This window comes from Necator americanus, chromosome IV (assembly GCF_031761385.1).
Source record: "Necator americanus strain Aroian chromosome IV, whole genome shotgun sequence".
Taxonomy (NCBI): Eukaryota; Metazoa; Nematoda; class Chromadorea; order Rhabditida; family Ancylostomatidae; genus Necator; species Necator americanus.
Genome location: NC_087374.1, coordinates 34,750,021 through 34,773,844, shown reverse-complemented (window position 1 = coordinate 34,773,844; position 23,824 = coordinate 34,750,021). Strand labels below are relative to the sequence as shown.

The 23,824-nt window shown below is 39.1% G+C and overlaps 5 protein-coding genes across 6 annotated transcripts; 2 read left to right on the top strand and 3 right to left on the bottom strand.

The window, feature by feature from the left end:
• Positions 1-971: 971 nt before the first annotated feature.
• RB195_003678 (uncharacterized protein) lies at positions 972-1,376 on the top strand (the record flags this gene model as incomplete). Its single annotated transcript, XM_064201433.1, has 3 exons — positions 972-1,044; positions 1,152-1,268; positions 1,336-1,376. The coding sequence occupies 3 exons, from the start codon at positions 972-974 to the stop codon at positions 1,374-1,376; spliced, it is 231 nt and encodes a 76-aa protein (XP_064057314.1).
• Positions 1,377-2,029: 653 nt separating this feature from the next.
• On the bottom strand, positions 2,030-8,969 carry RB195_003677 (uncharacterized protein; the record flags this gene model as incomplete). Of its 2 annotated transcripts, XM_064201432.1 has the most annotated exons (17): positions 2,030-2,048; positions 2,909-2,931; positions 2,997-3,020; positions 3,345-3,482; positions 3,573-3,665; positions 4,036-4,143; positions 4,429-4,482; positions 4,538-4,687; positions 4,751-4,785; positions 4,857-4,947; positions 5,011-5,130; positions 6,898-7,008; positions 7,080-7,136; positions 7,208-7,297; positions 7,660-7,768; positions 8,715-8,814; positions 8,915-8,969. In XM_064201432.1, the coding sequence occupies 17 exons, from the start codon at positions 8,967-8,969 to the stop codon at positions 2,030-2,032; spliced, it is 1,377 nt and encodes a 458-aa protein (XP_064057312.1). The 2 variants fall into 2 exon arrangements, with proteins under 2 accessions (XP_064057312.1, XP_064057313.1); XM_064201431.1 differs by lacking the exons at positions 8,715-8,814; positions 8,915-8,969 and having other exon boundaries at positions 7,660-7,782.
• Positions 8,970-9,651: 682 nt separating this feature from the next.
• RB195_003676 (uncharacterized protein) lies at positions 9,652-9,879 on the bottom strand (the record flags this gene model as incomplete). The annotated part of the gene is made up of 1 exon (XM_064201430.1): positions 9,652-9,879. The coding sequence occupies one exon, from the start codon at positions 9,877-9,879 to the stop codon at positions 9,652-9,654; it is 228 nt and encodes a 75-aa protein (XP_064057311.1).
• A 1,599-nt stretch (positions 9,880-11,478) lies between these two features.
• Positions 11,479-12,348, bottom strand: RB195_003675 (uncharacterized protein; the record flags this gene model as incomplete). The annotated part of the gene is made up of 4 exons (XM_064201429.1): positions 11,479-11,601; positions 11,655-12,080; positions 12,164-12,214; positions 12,280-12,348. 4 exons carry the CDS (start codon positions 12,346-12,348, stop codon positions 11,479-11,481), a joined length of 669 nt encoding a protein of 222 aa, XP_064057310.1.
• A 796-nt stretch (positions 12,349-13,144) lies between these two features.
• Positions 13,145-21,450, top strand: RB195_003674 (uncharacterized protein; the record flags this gene model as incomplete). Its single annotated transcript, XM_064201428.1, has 9 exons — positions 13,145-13,228; positions 13,401-13,480; positions 14,863-15,050; positions 15,107-15,203; positions 16,501-16,745; positions 17,163-17,351; positions 19,019-19,190; positions 21,024-21,162; positions 21,229-21,450. 9 exons carry the CDS (start codon positions 13,145-13,147, stop codon positions 21,448-21,450), a joined length of 1,416 nt encoding a protein of 471 aa, XP_064057309.1.
• Positions 21,451-23,824: the final 2,374 nt, after the last annotated feature.

Here is a 23,824-nt window from a genome sequence, read left to right as displayed (position 1 = left end):
TCTTTTCTTTTTTCGTCATTTCGTTTGTGATAATTTGACACACCACACGGTTTCTTTTAATTGCTACTATAAGTGTAAAGAGTTACTTCGTCGGATGATCTGGTGCTTCTGATTTATCTGATTCTTGGATTTGTGGTAGGTTTTTGACGATTTCGTTATTTTATTTATAAACTAAGATCTGTCCCACCTACTGGGTAAGAAAACCCAACATAAAAAATTTCTTCGGACCCTCTCCAGCAGTGTCAATGTTAGTGATACCCGATTCGTAACGAGAAACGCAAGGGTTTTGACGATGTGGTTGCTGCTATTACATCTATGCCATGCTATTACATTTTCACTTATTTCAATTCTCACTAGTTAGTTTTCATTGCATCTGTGCCCAGTTTGTCAGTTTCAAAGTCAGAGTGGTTTTACCATTTACGGAGGAAATAATTTTGTTCATATTGGTGATATTTTCAGGAATGCTTCACTCCTTTCAAATTCAACGGGCGTTTTTCACAACTTCTTTAATCACAAATGCCTAGTGGTAAGCTTGACTTACGATACATATGATTAATAACACCTACACATGTGAATCTTACTAAATATTTGGAAATTTCACCGATTTTTTTCCCACAGATTCCAGCAACTTTTGATGTTCATTGACATTGACAATGTTTAACAAGTGAGTAAACTGGTACATCTATGTTCAAGTCATGCGAATTCCACAAAGCTTTCCAATTTATCTTCTCGTAGATCGATCTAATAAGAAGATATCCTAATAATCTTTTTTAGATGATCAACGTTAGATTACTATGACTACCAGGCTTGCAGAGGCGGATGTTGCCGTATATAAATACGGCCGAAGAAGGAAGGCAAAAAGAATCGTGTTGCTCTTTAGCTTCTTTAGCTTTTCTTTCCTTCTACAGCCTATTCAAATTACTACTTTTAGTAACACTTAGAAAAATTTAGCCTCTCCCGCCTGATTCAAAATGTTCTCCCGTACGTTCGTCACTCTTCTTGCTGTTTGTATTCTCGCATGCAATGCATGCCCAAGAACTACAAGTAAGTTCTGGTCTGGTGATCCTACTTTTCTTTCTTCACACTATCATTAATGTGAATTTTTCTAACCTTATTGATCAACCCAAATATCATTAACGCGGCCGTTTTAGGAAAGAGGACTGCTACCCCACCAGCTACTCCACCTGCCACTCCACCTTCCACTCCACCAGCTGCTGGTGGTGGTGGTGGTGGAAGCAGCGGAGCTGTCCCACCTGGAGGAGTGCTAGGTCAGTTCAAGTTTTTAAAATTCAGTTACTGTTCACATATTTCTTAAGAACAATGCAATTTCTTCAGCTCCTGGAACATCTGGAGCCACACCGACGGGAAGAAGATAGTTGATTATTTGCACGAATATGTCTACTACTTAACAGGATGTGGAATATTTATGGAGGCATGGCTTACTTGTGGTCCACCCTATTATCGCTGCTCAAGTTCCTCTACTCGTACAATACATAGAGAACGGCGAACGGATTAATTATTATTTATTGTATTGATCTTATTATTTATTTAATTGAATGAATAATCACTCTTTATCACCTTTGAAATTCACTCAAGTAGAAACTCGCAGTTAAAGCTGTTCAGCTTCGTTTACTACATCAAAAAATCTCTTTGCACATCAAGAACTGTATCAAAGCCTTTATTTCAATAATTATTTCTAGCTCGGCACGTATATGATCACTTTAAAATCATTACCTTCCAGGTAAAGATTTCTCTTACACAAAAATTTTTCAATAATCCTTATACAAAAGATCATCGAGACTGCCGGAATCATGCTGTGTAAAAAAGGTTAAAAAAGTTAGAATCCATGTTCACAATTAGTTTCGACGAATATTTACAGAAAATTTTTTAAAAGAGGAGGCTTTTTTGTTTATTTCTTGACATGGACAATGGTATCTATCAATGATTGAAATACAAAAGCATTTGAGAATGACTGAATCTTTTTTTCTCTTTAGCGGAGGTCCCACGAGAACGATTTATATCTTAATTTTTAAGTCTTTTTGCATGCGCTGAAACAATTTTTTTTAAGAGTAACTAAGAAAGAGGCTACTGTACATAGCGTATAGCGTGGGTCTAATCCTATAGAGGTCACCTACACTCCCCTTATGGTAGCTTCTAGAGAATTTTCCCGTTTTTCTATCGTTTTTGCTATTTAGGAGGAAATCCACATACACAAAAGAGAAAACGAATTCTTCTAATAATTTTATGGCTATGAACTCTGCCGAACCAATGCGAACCGCCCCAATCCCATTCAAAAACGATTGCTGATGATTTCTTAATAAGGGAATCATTCGAAGAATCAATAGAATTAATGGATTTTTCTGAAATTTTCCTCTATTTTCATGCAAATACTATTCAGTTCCAATGAAAGGGTATTATTAGCACCGTTTACAGGACAGTTCTATAAAAAAAGATCTGAGATTGTTTTTGTGTGCCAGAATTTCGAATCTACATTGTTAATTTTAGTGTCTGTATCTATATTTTAATCCATTTCTTCCGAATGTGGCAAAAATTTAACTATTTTACGTAGATAAAGATCAATCTGTAGCGATAACAAATCTATCAACGTTATAAAATGTTGAAAATAGAGTTATTTTGAAGGAAAAATCAATCGAAATAATTTTCATGCAAAGGAATTCGCCGTTGAATCTGAAGCACGCTAATATTTTTGGTTCTTTTTTTCAACTTTGAAATACTTTCCCTATGAAAAAATGTCTCAATGAAAAAAAAAATTTGCGATAAGATCCGCTCCTGCTTTATGCAAGGATTTTACCAGAATTCTCCTGTAGCCTCCGATTCGTACTCGTACAGAAACCAAGAACAAAAGAAAAAAAAAACATGCAAGAAACTAGATAATAAATGATGGTACCTCTTTTTATCTATGGGTGTTTTCTGAAAAAAAAAATAGCAGAGTAAATATTTCTGCAGTTCATTTGTTAACGGACAAAAAAACTCACTTTTGTGGAGCGAGGGACATTTTTCTGAAAAAAAAGATACTATTTTTTTCTATTATTTATTACATATTATTGACTATTTTTCTTTTGTTCAATCTGTTCTAAATACATAGTTGCTCAGAAGAAGGAGAAGAATGCGAAAGCATTTGTTATTCTTGAAATTTACTCAAATTTATAAATTCGAATCGCTTAAAGGGATTTTTTTTTTGCAAAGCTTCTCGAAAAATTCCAAATTAGATTTGTTTCTGTCAGAGCATGATAACGTAAGTTCGATTTGAAGTTAACTGCTAATAGTTTTCGAAAAAAAAATGTTTTTGAAGAAAAAAAAGAACCAATAGAATCTCAAAGTACCTTTTCCTGTTCAGTAGATGTATCCTTCCTCGTAAAGTTCATAAAGTTTAGGACCTTAGATCCTGCTTTGTTCGTAAATGCTTGACTATCAGTCCAGATTTTTGTCGCCATTTGACTAACACCTCCTTTATCACGGACCTATATAGAAAAAGGCATAGAAAAAACTGCTAAATGACTACAAAAGTGTCCTAACGGGTCCCGTGAGGAAATACCATACTATGTAGCTACCTCATTTGTATTGTCTTGGACTTGGCCTTGTTGTTCGAACCTCTTTGACGGTGTTGGAGATTTTTCCTGCTTCTTCGATCGTGTTGGGTGGAACTGCGATGAAAATTATGTTAGGTAACTTTTTTTTCTCTTCCCAAAGCGTGTAATTTCTTGTTTCAATGACACTGAATTCTTCACGTAGAAATATCGTAAGTTTTATTTTTATTTACTAGTAACGATGAGAATCTCCAGAGCGCTCATTCTGAGTGATGTATTTATTTCAAAGTTCACCATCTACCTCTTTTAATTTTTTAATTTTTAATTTTTTTCTCTTTTATTGAATGAAAATAAACGTCCTTTTTTTTCTTCATTTTCCCCAATTTTTTTTGGGATGAAATCATTCATTCACGCCGAAAATAGGTGAACACGTCAATATATGATCATCTCAAAATCCAGAAAATATTTCAAAAGGAGGTAAATTTACCTCAAAAGCCGTTCCAATTTTCCTCAGATTTGGTTCCAATGGTAACATTGTCATAATGCTTTTGTAAGCTTGATCGATTGTTCCCAATTTCGATTGAACCTTTTTTTGCTGAACAGTATAGAAAGAATAGAATATTTTGGCAAAATTTTCATAGAACTATTAATTTCTCCCAATTCCATACAAGAACAAATTTCTACTCTTTTTTTCTTTTCTTTTTTTTCTGCCGCAAACCATCATGACTGAGAAGTGTTTTTTTTTCAAAAATTCCCACTCAAAAATTTAATTTAATTACTGTGCTGGTTTAACCTTCTATGGAATTAAGTCACTGCTGACATTCCTGCTAACAAATCCTAGTAATTAACTGACAATTTCGTTTAAGAGTCGTGTGCCCACCTTGACCGGGCTGTCACTGTCGCTACTGTCGGAATCGCTCGTTTTAGATGCACACTAAAAACAAAAGAAGAACGTTGCATTCTTTTAAAGAAAAAGAAAGAAATTTTACCCGTTTAAGTTCTTTTTCTTCTGTTTTCTTATTTTTTGTCTCTACTACTGGATCACACTTCACAGGCGGACACGACATGTGGTCCGTAGCTTGATTTTCGCTTCTTGCTCCATCGCTTCTACTTCTTGTGGATAATGATGAAAAATCCGTCTAAATTTCCCGTTCTTCGTGATATCTCGTTCTCATTCTTATATTTAAGCCCAAAAAACATACCATCTCATCCAACACTAGGTCAGTTACAGCAAGTTCTAGAAAGAAACAAAAAATTGACAAAGCTGACATTTATGTAGCGCTTAACGCTTAACACTTCACTTCTTACCGGTTACAGCTTGTGACGCAATTTGTCCACCCCACGCTAGTGGAACGTATTGGGGAATTTTGAGCATAACATCAAGTAGAGATTTTTTAGCCTCAAAATATTTAATTATGAAAATAGCACATTGAATCAATTAATTACAGTGTTATCTTAGTACCTTTTCTTTATCTAATAAGAAATCTCGTATTTCATTGTCAACGTTAATATTGTGTTGGTCCTGTCGGAACATAAATATCTCGCAACAGCCTTCTATTGCTTCATTTAACGCTTCCATTACCTGTAGTCCACGAAAAATCAGAGCTGATGGGGAGACTGCTTAAGAGTTACAGGATGCTAAGCGAACGATGATATACATGGATTCATAAACATATATCAAAGACACGAGTGGGTGTAGCGCAGTAGGTAACATGTTCAGATGTTTATGCACGATCGATCGGAAGTTCGAATCCGCCCTAGTGCTCACCATGCCTTTCCTCCCTCCGGGGTCGATAAATTCGCGCCAGACTTGTCTGGGACGATAAAAACACCTACTTGTCCCCGTCCCCGCAGTCCTCGCAAGTCACTGTGTAGGCCAGCTACGCGTTTGTAAATCTCGAACGATTCTGACTTGAAGTGAATGTGGGGGCGCATCCCAAGCGGATTGATTGACACATCCCCACTTGGTCCTCGCAAGTCACTCTATAGGCTAGTTACACTTTTGGAAATCTACCTTTATTCTCAAGGCCATTGATTAACACCAGATACTCTATCTGTATATATATACTCAGTATATATATCCTTTATATATATTTATTTATTTATTATATATAAAATAAAAAAAATAAAAAATTTTTTTTTTTCTCCTTTACCCCAAAAAAAAAAAAAAAAAAAAAAGAACTTTTCCAGCCTTTAAACCTTGACTGAAAAAAGAAAGAGGTGCTCATTTTCCACAACTTGGGATTCCATTTTAATGATCTAAAGATTAGTAGAATTTACCTCAAATAAGAAGCAAAACATAGATCCCGGTAGAGTAAAAAACAGTAGTATTCTGTTGTGAATCGGGATCTAGTTCTAGAGGTTACTGATCCCTGATGATCAGTGTGTCTTACCATCTATCTACGCTACCTAGGTGCTTCCAGTCTTTGGCGTTGGGCCGCCTGTATTTCATGTATCTTCTCCTGCCCCAGTATTGCGTCGTTGCATGTTTATTATCTTCTCTATTATTACACGCTACAGTATCTCACAATGGATGGGAATTCACACGGAACTACTCAAGAGAGAAAAGCGAATCTTGTGAATTATGCCATCTAGTGCTAATCGCGTGCCACCAAAGCATACAGCGACGGCGTGACTCTCCCTACTACGTTATGATCCACTTCGATCTTTCCCAAACTACTGTACTTTCCCAGTACGTGTTACAGCACGTGTTGCGCAATACACCTATCAATCCACGATACGCAACGCAACACCACTGCGAATACGATGTTATATGGCAAAGCAACCGAACCTATTGTATCACGAAACCATTATGAAATAGAAACAGATAAAATCTGGCGAAATCGGGGCTTCTATATTCCCTGGGGTCTAGTCTGCGGACCATCGCGGGAGAAGGCAGCCTTTGCGCGAGGTTGGTCGTAAGAGCGCGCGCATTTGCCTACCGAGCGCGGTTACCTGTCTCTTTTTTCACGCAAAACTTTACGTCGACGGTTTGCGGGGTAAAGAGTTTCTCGAGCTTGTGAGTCTTTGTTAGGCCACGCGCTATGGTGAAATGGCGAGGGCTAAGCGGGGTAAAGAATCCCCTGGTGGAAACACACGCACATGATCCAGTTGGGATGGCCCCGGATTACTTCCAAGCTAAGAATTGTGGCAAAAAAAGGACGTGAGTGTGGATCCGGTCGGAGTGATACCTGTGCGCCACAGTAGTATTTAAGTAGCGATCCGGAATTTGACTTCCCAGCATCCGCTAGATCGTAACACACATGAGCATGCGCGGGAAATAGGGATCATCAAAACATTGGGAGGAACTTACTTTACAACCTAATATGTATTCTAATATTTGATCTACCTCTTTACTTGGGTTAACAAATCCGCTTTCAAAAAACTGTTTAATCAAGCTGTTCTTCTCCGGACTGAGGAAATTCTCCAACAGGTTATTTTGCCGTACTTGTGCCATTATCTGAAGTGTTATGTCGACCACAACAATCATGACTAGTACTCTAGCAGCTTTAACTAGTAATAAAAACTTGCGCGTGAGGCGATTCTGAGGTCGATGGAGCGTTGTAGTTTGTGGACGGCCTTGTTGCCCTGCGTAGGAACTCTAAGATCATGTGCAAAAAAAAAAAGCGAAATCTTAACCGTTATTGGATAAGAATTACCTCGACTCCAATTTCGCGACCAAACACATTTTCTTTTTCTTTTCTCATCGATTCAGCGGATGTTGGCTCAGCTTGGATTTGTCTGTCTTCCTAAGATTAGGAAAGAAATGATCGATGTTAATGATAAACGATGTTTAGAATTATCATCCAATAGAATATTATTGCAGTGCGTATATCTTTAAGATTTGGAAATGACGCGGCTCTAAATGGCTGTTGTGATTCCACACGTTCTATTGAAAAATGAATTTGAAAAAAAAACCCCTCTTTTAGTCTTATTTAGGAGTGCAAGAAGTTTTTTTCTAGCCTGGCAAGCGAAACTACTTCTGTTTTAAATGTATTTTTTCTTGTTAACAGAATTTTCAAAGTTTGTAGAAAGAAAGAAAGAAAGAAAGAAAGAAAGAAAGAAAGAAAGAAATAATATTCTTTTTTCGAATTTATGTGAAATAACGAACCTTCCATCTGAAGATGTGTGCTCGTTCGTTAACGATAGCTGGAGCGAATGGAGCACCCGTTTGTTCAAATATTGTCACTGGTTCAGGAATGATCTCACTCACAGCGCCACTGTAGATATTCATAGTTAAGCACTAACTCTAACTTGTTGATTTTATTCCTTTATGAGAACACGTAATTGTAGTGCTAAGACCAAGATCCTAGTCTAAACGCTCCTCTTGAACTCCACCGACCGACTGTCAGTGGAGCTACAGAGTGAGGAACTTGCAGAAAACACCTTGCAGTGATTTTGCCGATACTACAGCGAATAACGTCGTCTCTTGCCTCATTTTTCATAATTTTAAGCAAGGAATGGTGGTACATGAAAAATTCGCCTACGGCTCGACTTATCTTGGCGGCCTTTCTGCGCCTCTCTACACCAATTCATCAAAGATTTAGATCAAGGATGACTGCGTACTACGCTAGTTGAACTAGCACACTCAAGTAACTCGTCTGAAACTCGCTCGTTAAACTACTCGCTTAACGCTCGACTCCGGCAGACAACTTTTCATCCTTAACTATACATCCTAGGATTAATTAAACATACGATTTCCATACGCGATGACAGAACCATCTGTCCAGTCAGTGGTAGTAGTTTTGCGATAGATTTACTAAGGGCATAGACAAAGTTGTTCTTGCCAAGTGGTTGATAGTACGTAAAAAGGGTGGGCCAAGATACCCCGCTCCTCCACGGAAGACACAAGCGGGTTTCGTGGAAAAATTTCAAATATGTGATTGAACCAAAATATTAATGCTTAGTTAAATTACCACCCCTGGGTAGAAGCTGAAAACCCCAAATAAGGAGGTATCCCAACATTAACACCTAGACGCTCTAGCCTATTTTGGTAAATCCGCTACAGATCCTGAATGTTTGCGTCCTGTTGTAGTTGTCGTGTTGAGAGATTTTGCAGAAAATCATGCAGAAAATTTGTGTTTTTGATGCATATATGTAGCTGTACTAACGGAATTTACGTTTTTTTACGTAAAGAGCCTTGTAAAATGGTCCGAAGAAACTCACTACAATTCCTTTAGGGTAGGCTTGTGTTTACTCTTTTTACCGCCCAAAGCAAGTTCTTGGAACAGGTGCCGTACATGGACTCTTTGTTTTCTTGACGATCCTTACAGAAATGTTTCAAGTGGTTCGGAGTAAAAATATTAATTTGTGTTGCGGAGGAACTAATACTGTTATGCAATCGTTCGAAGGCGAGGATCACCTACTTCTTCCAATCTTTAAAATGTCCAACCGCGAACGAGCCCCCTCTGCCACAGACATGCTTGAGAAAAAATGAACCATACCGGCCTTGTTTGTTTAAGACTGAGAAAATCCTTACAAACACTGCGTGCAGAATATCAGAATAACAATATGAATGGTTTCTTAAGCATTGAATGAGATTTTTCTACCGCGTTGAGCACATCATTGTTTCGTAGTGGACGCTTCGCTACTACGATGCTATGGTTTCTATACATATGGTCTACTTTTCTCTTTCTATCAAACTAGCAAACCCTTCAGTATGCAGTGAATCCAAGCCCTAGTTTATTGCTATCATCACTCTTCAATGAACATGGAAGCCCAGCGTATCTCCCAGTCGTTGCTTTAATTCGTCATCTAAGATATCCTCAGGTTTCTTAAGCAAAGTTAACAAGGCTCTCGAGCCATGCCCTGAGCGCACAGCTAGTCCTTTCGCGCGAAGAACACATCGGCGCATCTCTTGGAGGTCTCCTTCAAGGGCGTTTAGCATCTCCTGAGAAGAATTCTAATGTTCATTTGATTCATCCATAAACTATTCTCCTTATTACGAAACTAGCCCATCTATGGCCTTCGACACATATTCATTGAGTGGGAGAGATGGAACATTTCTTTTAAGTCGGAGCCTGAAAAGGCGGCTGAATGGCTGTGCGCGCTGATTAAGCTTTAAAGGACACCTCTCAAGCGCTTTATAGGTATTGGGTAACTTCTAGGACGTGACAGCGGCGACTGAACACGTTTCCACTGCGTGACAAAGGGCTGGAAGAACTATCGAGTCGAACGAATGAGCACGGAGATCCTGGTCCATCAGTTGGTCCGTAGCTTCTGCGATGGGTGCAAATGTTGCCCATGCTGCTGTCAGCCTTTTATTTAGTTCTTCGTTCAAGTCATTCTCCATATTCATAGAATGTCTGAGGTGCGACGAAGTTTCCACCATCTGGGGCATTCAAGTTGTACTCCTCCGTCTTCGCAATGCACGTTGTTGACAAACTGTGTTTTTTTCTTCTTTATTCGCAATCCTATTCTCTTCGAGGTCAAAAAGTGGTCGAGTTTGTGATCGTCATATTCGACGTTTTCCTCTTTCGTTACTAGTAACCGATGTTCTTTTCCATTTTGTAGATGAGTCGTACTTTTGCACGAAGGAGACGGTGATCAGAACCCACGCAAAGGTATGGTAATATAAAGGCGTTAAGTAGACACCACTTGCGGTTGGTGATGTAATCGATTTCCGCACGAGTCCTGACACTGGGCGATTCGTGTGTTCACCGATGATGATCTTTCTTCGTTGAAAGAGGATTTCCACAAAAGAGGCATATGGCGAACAACAGCTGAGCAAGACGTCTACATTGCCGTTTTCGTTCCGACCCACTAGCAAAAATCCTTCAATCATGTATTCTCGTCTGTGATATTTCCTAGCTTTTGCGTTGGAGTCTCCGACAACGAATTTGTGTTAGCACTTCTCCTTACTGATAACTTAATCCACCTTCTCACAAAATGTCCTTCGAGCTCATTGGTTGCTGATGTCGGTGAGTAGCAGCTGATGATGCTAATAGGTTTTTAGCACAGAGAGTAGAAGAGAAGATTGAACAGAAGAAATGACAAGATCTCGTGAGAATCGACGAGATGGATGACAGATGGATCCACAACCAAACCAACGAAAACTCTCTCACTTTTACAAATCGTACTTTACTTCCACTGCAAATTGTTCGTAACGTAGCACCTTCCCATCGATTCAGTCACAACCACGGTTGGGAGAGCGCCTTCCGTATATCAATACCGCAGAACCTCAGGGAGAAGATTGCTTTAGTGACGTCAAATGGCAGAACACAATCATGCAAAGACGAGAAGACATAGGAAACAGTATGAATTCACAACGTAATTCCTTGCAAATTGCTGCACACTGCAAGATATATTCCTCGCCTCACCACCTACGATGAGTTCCGCTTTCGTAAGGTTGACCCTGTGTTTCTCTGCCGGCTTACTTCACTCATTAGAATTGCTCGATGTCGGAAAAAGAGAGGACAGTGGATCTGCATCCACTTCGTATTTTCTTTAGAGGATAAATGCGACGTAAGTAAAACGGTGCATTTTTCCCAGCAATGGCAATATCGTTGGTTGATTTCTTAACATCAACTCGGCGCACTTCGTTATGGGACCTCGGTAGCGCTTTTGTATTCGCACTATATGGTGCTTTGCCGGTTATCTAGTTTTATTGCAACATACAATCCAGAGACATCCAATTGAATAAATGATCTTGAGTACAGGACGTGGTCAGGGTGGCAGTAGAGCGAAAACGAGAGTAGAATGTCCATCGAAGTACAGAAATTCCACAGCTGATCGCGGGGAACGAAAAGAAGCTTTCCGAATAATCGGTCGTCCCCTCCATTATGTGCATTGTTTTTCACTCATAGCACGTTTTGATCACGAACAGAAATCAAATAATCGATAACACATCTCAATGTTTTATTCGATGTGTAAATTACGTTAGTACTGGGCAGAATGTCTATTTGGAAACGTTAATTCAATTTTGTCTATTTTACTTCGAAATCAAAGGCTCCGATGGCTTGCTCACTTTCACATGTTTCGAGAACACCGCACTCGATGGAGGTAACGGTAACAACGTGTCGTAATTCTTAGCCCATGGATCTGCCAATGTTTTCTAGAAGAAAGCACAATAATTATGCGCTCAAAAATAATCTCTAGAAGACATACCGTGTCTTTTGGTGGCCGCACAATCAACGCTGTTTTCACATGCGAAGTTGGTTCGACGTCAGACTTTTTTTCTTTTGATTTCTTCCGTCTCGCATGTGCTATTTGGCGTGTTAGCGGTGCTGCTGGCGTTGAGACCTTTCGTAGAGGCGACGCTGGTGGAGGAACAGGAGAGGAAAGTGGTGGTGGAGCCGTTTTAGCCGGCACTGGTGGTGGAGCCGTTTTAGCCGGCACTGGTGGTGCAGCTGTTTTTGCAGGCAGTGGTGGTGCAGCCGTTTTCGCTGGCACTGGTGGTGCAGCCGTTTTCGCCGGCACTGGTGGTGCAGCTGCTTTTTTCGGTGATACTGATGGTGGAGGAAGAACTTTTTTAGCTTCTTCATCATCAGGTGGTGGTGGTGGTGGCGCATTAGTATCAAGATCTGGTACTATCTAAAAGTATACTAGGTCTTGACATTTATGAAGATTTTTATTCGAATTATTAACGAAACAAAGCAAGCTGAAACTTTTCGAACCTCGTATTGAGCACTGTCGAGTTCCTCGCCTTTATTTGACTGAGGGAGTTCCTGAATAAGTGTATGTCAAATTTCGAACAGTTCATTTGAGCGGTACAGTATAGACAGTCTCTTACTTTCATTATTTGTGCATCAGGGGGCAGAGGCTGAGAAAGTGAGACTTGAACGGATGGTGCCGCCCCCATCTTGCTAACTGAATGAAAATAAACCTTACCGCTGTTAGTGGTCCTAGATAAAATATTGTGTGAAAACAACAATATTTACTGAACTTATGTCATTAGAAATCATGCGTAGAGATCAATTTATCCTTGCGGTGGTAACTAGTGTTGAAAATATTCCCTCTTCATAGAAAATTCACTAAAAATTCAGATTTAAGATGTAAAACCACTAGATTACTATTTCTCAAGCGAACTGATTATTACCAAACACTACATCCTCCATGGTTTGTCGTTCATGTAGTAAAAACCTAGCTGTTATTCTCATCAAACCTAAAAAGGACACACCCAGTAAGATTAGAAAGATCACTACTGGGTATATTTATTTATTTTATTAAGTTTTATTAATTTATGTGGAGCACTCCCACTTAAATCGACAATAAACCCAATAATGATGATTTTAGTGAATTTACGTGGGATATTTTCGCATAAACTAACAATAAAGCGGCTTGGCTTCAAACAGATTTCATCTGGAAATCCACATAGGCTTTTCCCTGGGTAATTGACATTTTCCTGGGAAAAATATCCACTTTCACGTCAGAGTTTTTTTTGATAAAAAGAAATCGATTCTCTCAAAGTTGCACTGTATTTCCTTCTAATTTCTGTTTTTTTTTTCTCGCACAAAATTTTCAAAAATTAAAAACATTACTTTATGAGAGAATTTTGCACTCCAGCTCTTGGTGTTTTTTTTCTTTCAGGATCCGGCCTTTGAGCATATAAATTCTTCCCGCTTTTTTTCCCCCATAACTCTTACATAAATGTAAATATGGCATCGTCAAAATTCGAACTATTTTGTGCTGTTCTACTGGGTTTGGGTCAAATGTGCATTATGATCGGTATCGATACACAGGTGAAGTTTTATTCACTATTTTATTTTTGGAATTTTAAAGGAATAAGTAGAAAAAAACAAACAAATGAAATGTCACATGATAATCTTAGATCATAATGTAAATAAACACATACCAGGAGAGGTTTTAGAAGGTTTTTCTTTTCTGGATGAAAATTAGAGAGGATATTTTCAGACGTTTGTCGTTGAAGCTGTAATTCATTCTGTTCATAGGCGAAATCCTACGCTAGTCAATATGTACGCCGGCTACTATGGGTAGGAAAGTTCTTTTCTTTTTGTAGTATTTAATAAAACACATGGGTAGAATTTGTACCGGCTCCGAAACCTTCTTTAAACGATTATTCTCGGTGACTTTTGATTTTCTCAGCTCCTTATTTATTTACTTATTTATTTATTTATTTATTGAAACACCTGCAGATGTGCCATAAAACAGAAAAAAGAACAAGATGGAACAGAGTTCACTAGAATTTCGCCTGAATTTTACACAACAACACACACTTATATTTGGTATAGATTTTAATTATTGTTTATTTGATCTCCTAACAATTTCCATTGACAAGGATTCCACCTCTCCCATTGCTTTTGCGCTTCCATGTCATTAAAACTTCTCTGCTTTTTTTCCATCTTCATTAAGAGATTTTTTATCCGTAACTCTTCCAAACGAGAGCATCTGGAATCTAGCGTTGGAATTTGGAAGTTTTGGCGTTCTTTTTATTGGAGCTCAAACTCGAGGATCAGAACTATACCATCGTACGGAGCGAACCACAAAACTGATAAGTCCTGGATCTCACCGCGAATAGAAAGGAGAAAGGATTTAGTGCATAAAAATGAGCATGATCACTCTTAGTTTCCATTAGTAATCCAAAAAAATGTGTGAAACAACACATTTTTTGCATCCATCTTAGCAACAGTGCGACTTGTTACGGTAGCGATGGTGCAGTTGTGTGGATTTGGGGCTTCTAAGGCTTATTTGAGTTGTATTTGTTAGATTACGAACGTGGGAGAACGATGGAATTTCTTGCGTTCGATCGCGTAATGAGTTGCATCGTAGGAAAGATAGGTGCAACCAAGGCTGTTTCTCACCCTTTTCTTCTGGATAACTAGACGGAATTGAGCGTTATTACTCTCGTACTTGTAGAACTATCACTATGGATTCGTAGAGAGATTCCAACGCCGTCAATTTTGTGACATGTTGTTTTTAAGGTCGAACCTGTGTCTGTTCAAACTATTGTATTTAAATATAATTTATAAAAAGTGTATAGTTTTAAGGATGACCTTACGATGCTTATTTTCTTGACTTCTGATTCATTACAAAATTCGGTATTAGTTTTGAAGGATCTTCACACCGTCATGTTCTTCTCATGCAACAAAAAGAAAAAAAGAAAAAAAAGACTAAAAAAAACCGTATACACAACACAACAACCGTATACAAAACTGTATTTTGTTACCCGGCAGACATTATACCGTACGGATAAAAATTAGAAAATTTCGGAGATGTGTGAGAGATATGACTAGCCGCATTTTCCTCTGATAAATACTGTTTTATGTGCGATCTACATATTACAGTAACCCAGTTTTTTTGTTCGTTCTTTCTTTTTTTTTATCGACATGTCTCAAACGTTTTGCATGATTTTCAGGGAAGCGATATTATGGGGTTCATTTATGCTATCCTGTATTATTGCACCTGCTTTAGTTTCTATGATTACTGCTAAATGGGCGCTATTCTTAAGCTCCATATGTTGCACACTTTATCTTGCCGCATTTCAATACCTAAACAATTATATATTATATACAACGTTTGTAATACTGGGTTTTGGACTAGCATGTGAGTTTAAAAAGTGAAATTATTTCTGTATACTGTATTTTGATGTGGTCATTTAGTATACTACGTTGCTGGTGGAATATATCTGGCTTGTCATTCAACTAAAAGAAATATTGAGAAAAACACTTGTATCTCATGGTCGTTAATGAGCTCATCGTGAGTTTATTTGTTTGTTTTGTCATTTGTTTATTCTCTACGCTTAAAAGCGTTACCCCACCCGAATCTGGGGTGGTGCGGGTTTCAGGTGGAGAGTTACTATACGGGGTCGTAGCTTATGGAGAGGAGGATGATTCCGTCCATTTCTTCCCAACTGTCGTAGAAACCGGCCCGGAAGATGCGGCTCGCGCACGAGGCTGACGCGCTCCAATCGAACTCCTTGTAGAAAATAGTGCGCCAGAACGCCCGAAGCCGTATCGTACGGGCCGTTTTTTACGGCAATTAGGAAGAAATGGACGGAATCACCTCTCCCTCCATAATCTACGGCTCCGTATAGGCATAACCCACCTGAAACCCGCACCACCCCAGATTCGTGGATGATTCGTGGGGTGATGCCTTTAAAAGTGTGCCAATACATTGTGAAATAAAGCAAAATTCTACGAATAAGCCATCTTTTTGTATTTTTGAAATTGTGGCCATGGAACAAACCTTCGCTCGTTCATTTCCCGTTGCTTTCATGTCGTAAAATGGAAGTTTCCCTTGTGTGGAACGTAAATTTCTTTTGTACTGCCGGTATATAGACAACTGTTGTATTACATGTCCAACGCAAATCGATATGGGCAATTCCTTTGATCTCTTGTATAGGTAAGAAGGATATACAAGGTTTGTTCGGGAAAAATCGAAAGATCCTATTATCCTGTTTCCCAATGTCTAGTTCCATTTGTCCAGAAGAAATTCGAAAACAAAGCACTACCAAAGAAAGGATTGTGAGAACATTCCTTTCTTTGGAATGATCTCACAATATATAATATATGAATATTGATTATCTGCTAAAAAATACCGCCCTACTCAGCTCTATAATGGCAAGAATCAAGAATCAAGGAAAGACGAACATGGATAGGGCTTATTCACCTTTCAAGGATTTCCATAAGTTATAGCGCGCACTACGTATGCGTATACAAAATCGCATCGTGCACAAAAGTATTTCAGTTCACGTGCACTGCATAGTATAATGGCAAATTCACGTGAATATGAGACGGTACGGTACAATGCATGTGTATGTATCGACATTCTCAAGAGTAGTGAAGAATAGCACTTCAAACTCGTCCACAACTCGACTTCAAATTGATCTTTCGATTTTCCACACTTTGACACTCGTCCTCTTATCCCCTAATTATTTTTGTGTTGGATCTCCTAGGAAAAGTGGTCCATCCAACTTTTCAGAATCTGAGAAGTTCTCTGGATGACATGCATACGTACTTCTATGGCCGCCATCATTAATTTCTCGCTTTTCCAGTGCGATGCTTGGCAGCATTGCGCTCTTCGTTGTTGCTGCCTATCACCAGGAGAGTAAGGAACCTAAAGAAGAAGGAAGAAGGGCTCCTCGACAACGAGTTTTCTCTGAAAACGAGATTAGATGCATGTATGGAATTTTTGCAGTGATCGCAGGTGTTTCAAATGTTATTTTCGCGTGCTTACCCAAGAAACCGGTGGAGAATTGTATTGAAGATGAAAACGAAACGTCATTCAGAGGAGGTGTACGTACGTTTTTTTTCAAATATCGCGAAGAAATTTTGTGCCCACAGGAAAAAAAAACGACTTTAACCGACCTGCGATCATAAATGTATTGAGTTTAATTTGTTTAATTTTTGAAGATTCTTCTTTTGATAATTTCATTCTTACCATTTATTCATTATATAGGGATTTAGCAAAAGATCTCTATTTGTTGATATTTCTTAAGCAAAAATTTCTAAAATCTACTGAAGTGATTACTGTAAAAGGGCAAGGGAACGTAAGCCTCATTGAGATCTACATCTCCGATAATTGAAATTTTAGTTTGAAATTTTTTAATCCACAAAAGCAAATGTAGCGTTTTCTGTCGACCTTTAGTGTCTTATGAAAGAGCATAACCGCTTATTTCAAACTTTTCTTGACTTACCAATTTTTTCTTGTTTTTAGGTTTGATGCTTGAAGCGTTTACCGACAGAAGAGTGATAATGCTCATCCCGCTATCTCTCTATTCTGGTCTTCTCACATTATTTTGGACCTCAGTGTATCCGACTTCTCTTCTTTTCACCCGTACACTCGACACTCATATATACTTACACGGATTTTACAGCTTAACCGTTGGCTCAGGAGAGGTTCTGCGTAGGTTCCCTTATTGGTTCAGAGATTGTTTGTATTTTGTTTAAAGACAGCACATCACGGTTCCTACGAGATACGTTAGAACGCAGCTCTACGTATGTAGACATTTCGGTCCCCTAACCAGCCTATTCATTGGTTTTATTTGAATAGGTTGGTGAGAAGATCTCATAAATTTTCGACCACTCGCACGTACACGCGGCACGTGCACAATGGCGGTGTGTTGAGGGAACGTGCATCAAGATGTGCGGTCTAAAGTGTCTTGTTAGTAAAGCCGTTCTTATGCCGTATTTTACGACGATTAGAGAGTGATAGACGTAATCACGTAGTCTACAACCTCACCTCTACCTTTTTCCGCGGATTTCCGCTATCCTTAAAGGCATCACCCCACGAATCTGAGGTGGTGCAGATTTCAGGTGGAGTATTCGTATACGGGATGGGAGACTACGGAGAGGGAGGTGATTCCGTCCATTTCTTGCCAATTGCTGTAAAAAACGGCCCGGAAGATGCGGCGCCGCACAAGACTGGCGCGCTCCAACCTCTTGTACAAAATGGTGCGCCAAAACGAATGAAGCCGTATCTTTCGGGGCGTTTTTTACGGCAATTAGGAAGAAATAGACGGAATCACCCCCCTCTCCGTAGTCTCCCATCCCGTATACGAATACTCCACCTGAAATCTGCACCACCTCAGATTCGTGGGGTGTTGCCTTTAACCACGTCAGATTCCATTGCAGCGCGCCACCCTTGCACGCGTAGCGTCTCTTACTGCCTATCGGAGGAGTCTGAATTGATTTTCGACGAATTGCAGGGCGGAGGCGGCGCAAGGGGTGGAGCGTTGCAATAGATGGCGTCCTACAAAACAGCATTCTGGAGGCGCCTGTTTTCAGTGATCCAGGGAGAGATGAGCGGACCTACCCTCGTCTTCATAATCTACGACCCCGTATACGGATACTCCACCTGGAATCCGCATCACCTCAGATTCGTGGTATGCTGCCTTTAAAGGAAATGGATCACGAAGTTGACTATGTTAGAGTCTCTCCTGGCAGGAGTTTACGAAAATGAGCGTCATCACGCTCAATTCTCCTCAATAACCCCGTAAGAAGGGCGTAGGACAGCCTTGTATGATCTAGTCTCCCCAACGATGCAACTTACTACGGGTGATGGAGCACGATCAATGGGCACCGCTTCTGCGGCTATCCAAGGAGCGCAGCTTTCACTCCTCTTCATTCGAAATCCGCAATTTCCACTGCTCAATCGCGACGCAAGTATCGCACACGGCGAAGTAGGTTCAAGGATGTTGAGGGGTCTAGGGGATCCAGAGCTGCCGCGGATGCTGCCGCGCTGAATTACGCGAAGGCGCACGGCCCTGATGGTAGCTCAGCATCGATCAGCCGATTTTCGCGGCTACGTCTTGACCCGCACCCACCTTCCACTGTTTATTTCAGTTAAATTAATTGGATTGCGAATGTTGGACAACGGCCAAGTTGTCTGCGTTCTATAGCGTAATGAGCTATGTACATCGTAGAGAGAAAGCATCGTACGAAAAAATTTTATTCCTTTCTTTTCTTAGTAAAGGAAACTGCCCATTAACTGCACTTCCAGCCCTGTCTAATCGTTGCAAAACCCCAATTTTTTTTATCTTTGTGATGCGTAGCCTTTAAAGAGGATTTCAGTCGGTTGCTTCGTGGCAGGGATGTCGAAAAAAATCAGAAATTTTGGTCTGACGCCTAGTATGTGCCTTGGAACCGTACTGTCGATAGCAGCTCTGACGGCCGCTTTGGCGACTGTTCCTAAAACGGCTACTTACGAGATTTCATCGGAGAGAGCTTTGTTTGTACAGCCGAGGTAAACAGGAATATCTTCTTGTTTTTAATTATAGATCACATCCAGAAGGTAAGTTTCCCTATTTTTTCAAACAAAGAAAACACAGGTAGCCTTTTATTGATTTCCTTGAACTGTTGCCAAGATTGGTACTGATATTTATTAACAGCTAACGTTTCGGCGGTTTCGCCTTTGTCATTTGCAGTTGTGGTACGTGGTTGTCTGTAGCGTTACCAAATCCAGCAAATGAGGTAAGCACTAGCCTATGTGTTGCTGTTTGAGTTTACCTGCAGTTTGTATGTTTTCCGTGGGTTGATAAGGCGCTTGAGAGAATAAATCACTGTTGGCTTTGATTTTTTTCAAGGTCCGACGAAGGCGAAAGCGCCGAAGCGTTGGCTGCTAATAAATATCAATACCAATCTTGATCACAGCTCAAGCAAATCAATAAAAAGCTACGTATTCACTATGCCAAGATTCAAGGACAGTCGAACATGGACAATACTAAAAGAAAACATAGTTATACGGGAAAACCTTGTTGCAACAGATACAGCAATGGTTGAGGTATCGTTCGACATAGTCATCACCAGAATTGAGACACTTGTCATGTAAATCCACTTTTGTGTTCATTTTTCGTAGAAGTCTGCCGTCTGTGAACGGAACCAGCGTGTGACAGTCATCTACAGCCCTTCGTCGTTGTCAATACTGACCGCTGACCAGAGGACAGGAATTTCTTGAGATGCGACGAAAGGAGGAAAAAACGAAACCAGTATACCCTTTTACTGAACTGCCGGTGCTGTAACTACGACTATGGTGAAGAGGACACCCAGATGGCTGATGTGAATGAATGCTATTAATATCTGTAGCGTGCCTGCACTTTGATAACCCCTCCGATCCTAAAGGCAACATACCACGAATCTGATCTGGTACGGATTTCAGGTGGAGTATTTGTACACGGGATAGTAGATTATGGAGAGGAGTGTGATTCCGTCCATTTCTTCCTAATTTCCGTTAAAAAAAAGCCCGGAAGATGCGCGCGTGCACAAAGCTGACGCGCTCCAATCGAACTCTTTGTGGAAAGTGCGCCGGAACGCTCGAAGCTGTATCTTTCCGACCGTTTTTTACGGCAATTAGGAAGAAATGGACGGAATCACCCCTCTTTTCATAATTTACGATCTCGTATTCGAAAACTCCACCGGGAATCCGTACCATTTCAGATTCGTGGGGTGATGCCTTTAATACGTAACTTCCTTAGGTTTGGATGCGTTTGAGTACCAAATTATCTCTGTGGCCGAATCGTACACGGGGCTACTAATCTCTGCTCATTGTATTCTTTTTTTTACACCTTTTTTACCATGTATTTTCTCTATTTGTTTGTATTGATCCTTGGCACATCCTTTTAGTCTTTGAACGTATTAAATGAACAAGTAAATAAACAGGTAAATAAATAAAAGGTGGAAATCGCAGGGAGCAGGATTAGGACTGTTTGGTGGACGATCAAACAGCTACCTGCCAAACTTGTACAGAACATTTTTTTTTTTGCTGGGCTGTGCGCCGAGCCGTATGTGGACGAGCATAGTCATTACGACACAGGAATACAAAAAGTTGATTCCACGAATTTTTTTTTGATTTCCTATGGCAAGTGTCTCAACTATGGTTATGTCAAAAAATAGGTCAAACATTACTCTACCTGTTGCCAATAAAGTTTTTTTTTTATGACATAACTATATATTCTTTTTTTAAATAGGGAAAGTTACTTTCTGAATGCTGAACGTATTTATTTCTTTAACGATATTTTTATATATTATTTTTTACATACGATATTTTAACGATATTTAACGAATAACGATATTTTTCCAGTCTTTCAACTACGATCATAACCGCTTTTCTTCTTGGCGCTGCTGATTCCTGTATACAAAACTCTAGAACTGTTGTTCTATGCGTTGCTGCAAAACCTGGACAACGTTTACACGCGTTTGCTATTTCCAGACTCTATCAGGTGATATTTCGGAGACGTAAATACACTTGCTGTGTGAATACGTGACTAGAAATTTTAATCATTTAGGGCTTGTCAGCGTCAGCGTTAATGTTTCTAAGTCCATACATGTCGATCTATGTCTACTTTGTACTACTAGGATCTTTTCTGCTAATTTCACTGATTGGTTTCCTTAAAGCCATCAAACAGCCGAAACAACCTTCAGAGGAATCCGCCAACTCCGCACCAGACGTACTACCAGAGAAGCAGAATTACGACGGAGATAATTTTAAGAATGAACTAGACCATTAGCATTAGAGCTGGACCATTCCGTCCATTAATTCAATTGTAATCCACATCTTGATTTGAATGATTTTACCGTATGTGCTGTGTTCCCTCCTCTCCTTTTTCTCCTTCACTTTGTTCTGTCGTTTCTAGGAACGGGGTCATTTTTTTCTCTTTTTTTCGGGGATTTTCTTAAGGTTACTATGGCATATTTTACGTTATATTGAGTTGTTCATTTTGACCGCAAGTTACAGTTTGCAGAACTATACTCAGAATATTGATTCGAAATGGGAGATCACCAACAGTCAATCAATATGATCAATGTAGCCATGACATCAATACACAAAAAACTGACTTGAAGCAGATAGTAAGGTATCGCATGGTTTCTTAGATTTAGATTGAGAGGGATTAGATTTATACTTTATTTACTTTTTTATTTATCTATTTATATGTTTAGTTAATTATTTATTGTGTTAGAATTTTACAAGGACATTTAGAATCTTCAAATTTATTACTCAATCGTGGACGTTAGATATAGCTCGATTACATAATGATTGGTTTTTTTTTGCTTCATTTTTTTTCAAATTTGTTATTTTGTAGATTTGAAGAAGTAAAAAGTGTTCATTCTTTTCTGCCCTCATTCATCCCGTTCACAATTGTTTTTTTTTTTGCTTATTATAGTTTATTTTGTTTTGCTAGAAGCTGTTCGTTCACTCGTTTCTTTCTTTCTTTCTCGCATAACTCATCAATTAATTACAACTCCAGTCAAAAACATGGGTTTCTAAGAACATTTGTATCCTTACAATTTTAAGGAATAAACATTAGAGAACTTGTGTGTATGCTGAGTTTTATACTCTTTTTCTCATTATCGATAATCTAGCAATAAACCGTATGCAGTTTGGAATTTCCAGCAACACAAATATTTTAGAGTTTTACCAGAAAACCTTCTCAAAAAAAATTGAAAAAAAAACTTTATCACTACGCATCATAATCAGTCTCTTCTGTTATGTTCAAAAGTAAGGAGTCAAGTACAGCTTCGACCCACACAAGAAGTGGGTCAAAGACTTTCATGCCGTGGAATGCTACGATAACCGAAACAGTTCAAAATAAATTTATTAAAACGAAGAAAATTGAGAAATAATAAAATAAATAAAATGTAGTTTGTGTCTGGCGTTTATCAATCACAAAGCGAAGTGGATTCCTTCTGAGGACTTCTCCATAACCTCTCTCGCGTCGTACTGAGATTTCCTTACTTTTAAGAAGTATGATACTCTAATATTCTAATTAGTATAGAATGATAAAGTCTCTTGCGTATTAATCCGCTTGGGATGCGCCACCACTTCAATTCAGAATAGCCTGAGGTTCACGAAAAATCGTGTAACAGGACTATAAAATGATTTGCGGTGGCTAGTTGATGTGTAAAGTCAGTGTTTTTATCCTCTCAGAGAGGTCTGGTACCACTTTATCGACCCTGGATGGATGAAAGGCTTAGCTGACACTAGGACGGCATCGAACACCCGACCGTACGGCTACAACGGACCTCTAACCGACTTCTCCTAATGAAATAAATAATAGAAATAAATAAAAATAAAACAAGTGATGAAATTGAAGATGCTGGTGAAAACACAGAAAGAAACAATTGTTCTCATTCAAAAGATGTACTCAATGACTGACTCTGGAAGCTACCACCTAACATGACCACCTGAGTTCTTTTTTTAAACTGAGACTTAACTTAATAACTTAGGAGAATTCAAACTAAATCCCAATGGGACTGGAGAAGTGAAAAAATGCGGCTGAAACAACAGAACAAAAATTTCAAATTCTCAATTTTCACTGATCGCTTACCTTTTTTTCTATTTGTTGTTTTACGGGAATACTGGAAAAAAATGCAATAGTTTGTTATAACATTTTTCAACCAATTTTTTTTCTAACCAATCATTTTTTAACAACCTCTGAACCTCTGTTTACTCTGAATCACGAGTTTAGTGCAATGTTTGTACGAAATCTATTGTTAGTGGTCCACAAATTCCCATCGAAAATTGTACCGATATGAAATTCAATGAGGGTTGAGGCGATTCGGTCATAGCACACAGTTCATCAGCATCGAAAACGAACGATTTCGACTACGATTTATAATTCTGTGCAATGTATGGTTGGAAGTTTTGCAAAGGGAAAAAAAACACAGCTTACCCGATTCTCCTCATTATTTCCGTATTTCTGCAACACTCACCTTACCTCATTTTTATTATTTGTGTTTGTTATTGTGATGATTTTCGTTGTTTTAATGTTTTGTTAAGTCGGATATAGAGGTCGTAAAAAAACGATGTGCTGCAAAATAATTCGAGTAGAAGTTCAGGAATCATTGCACGCATTGCGCAGGTTCATTCACACTGGGAAGAAC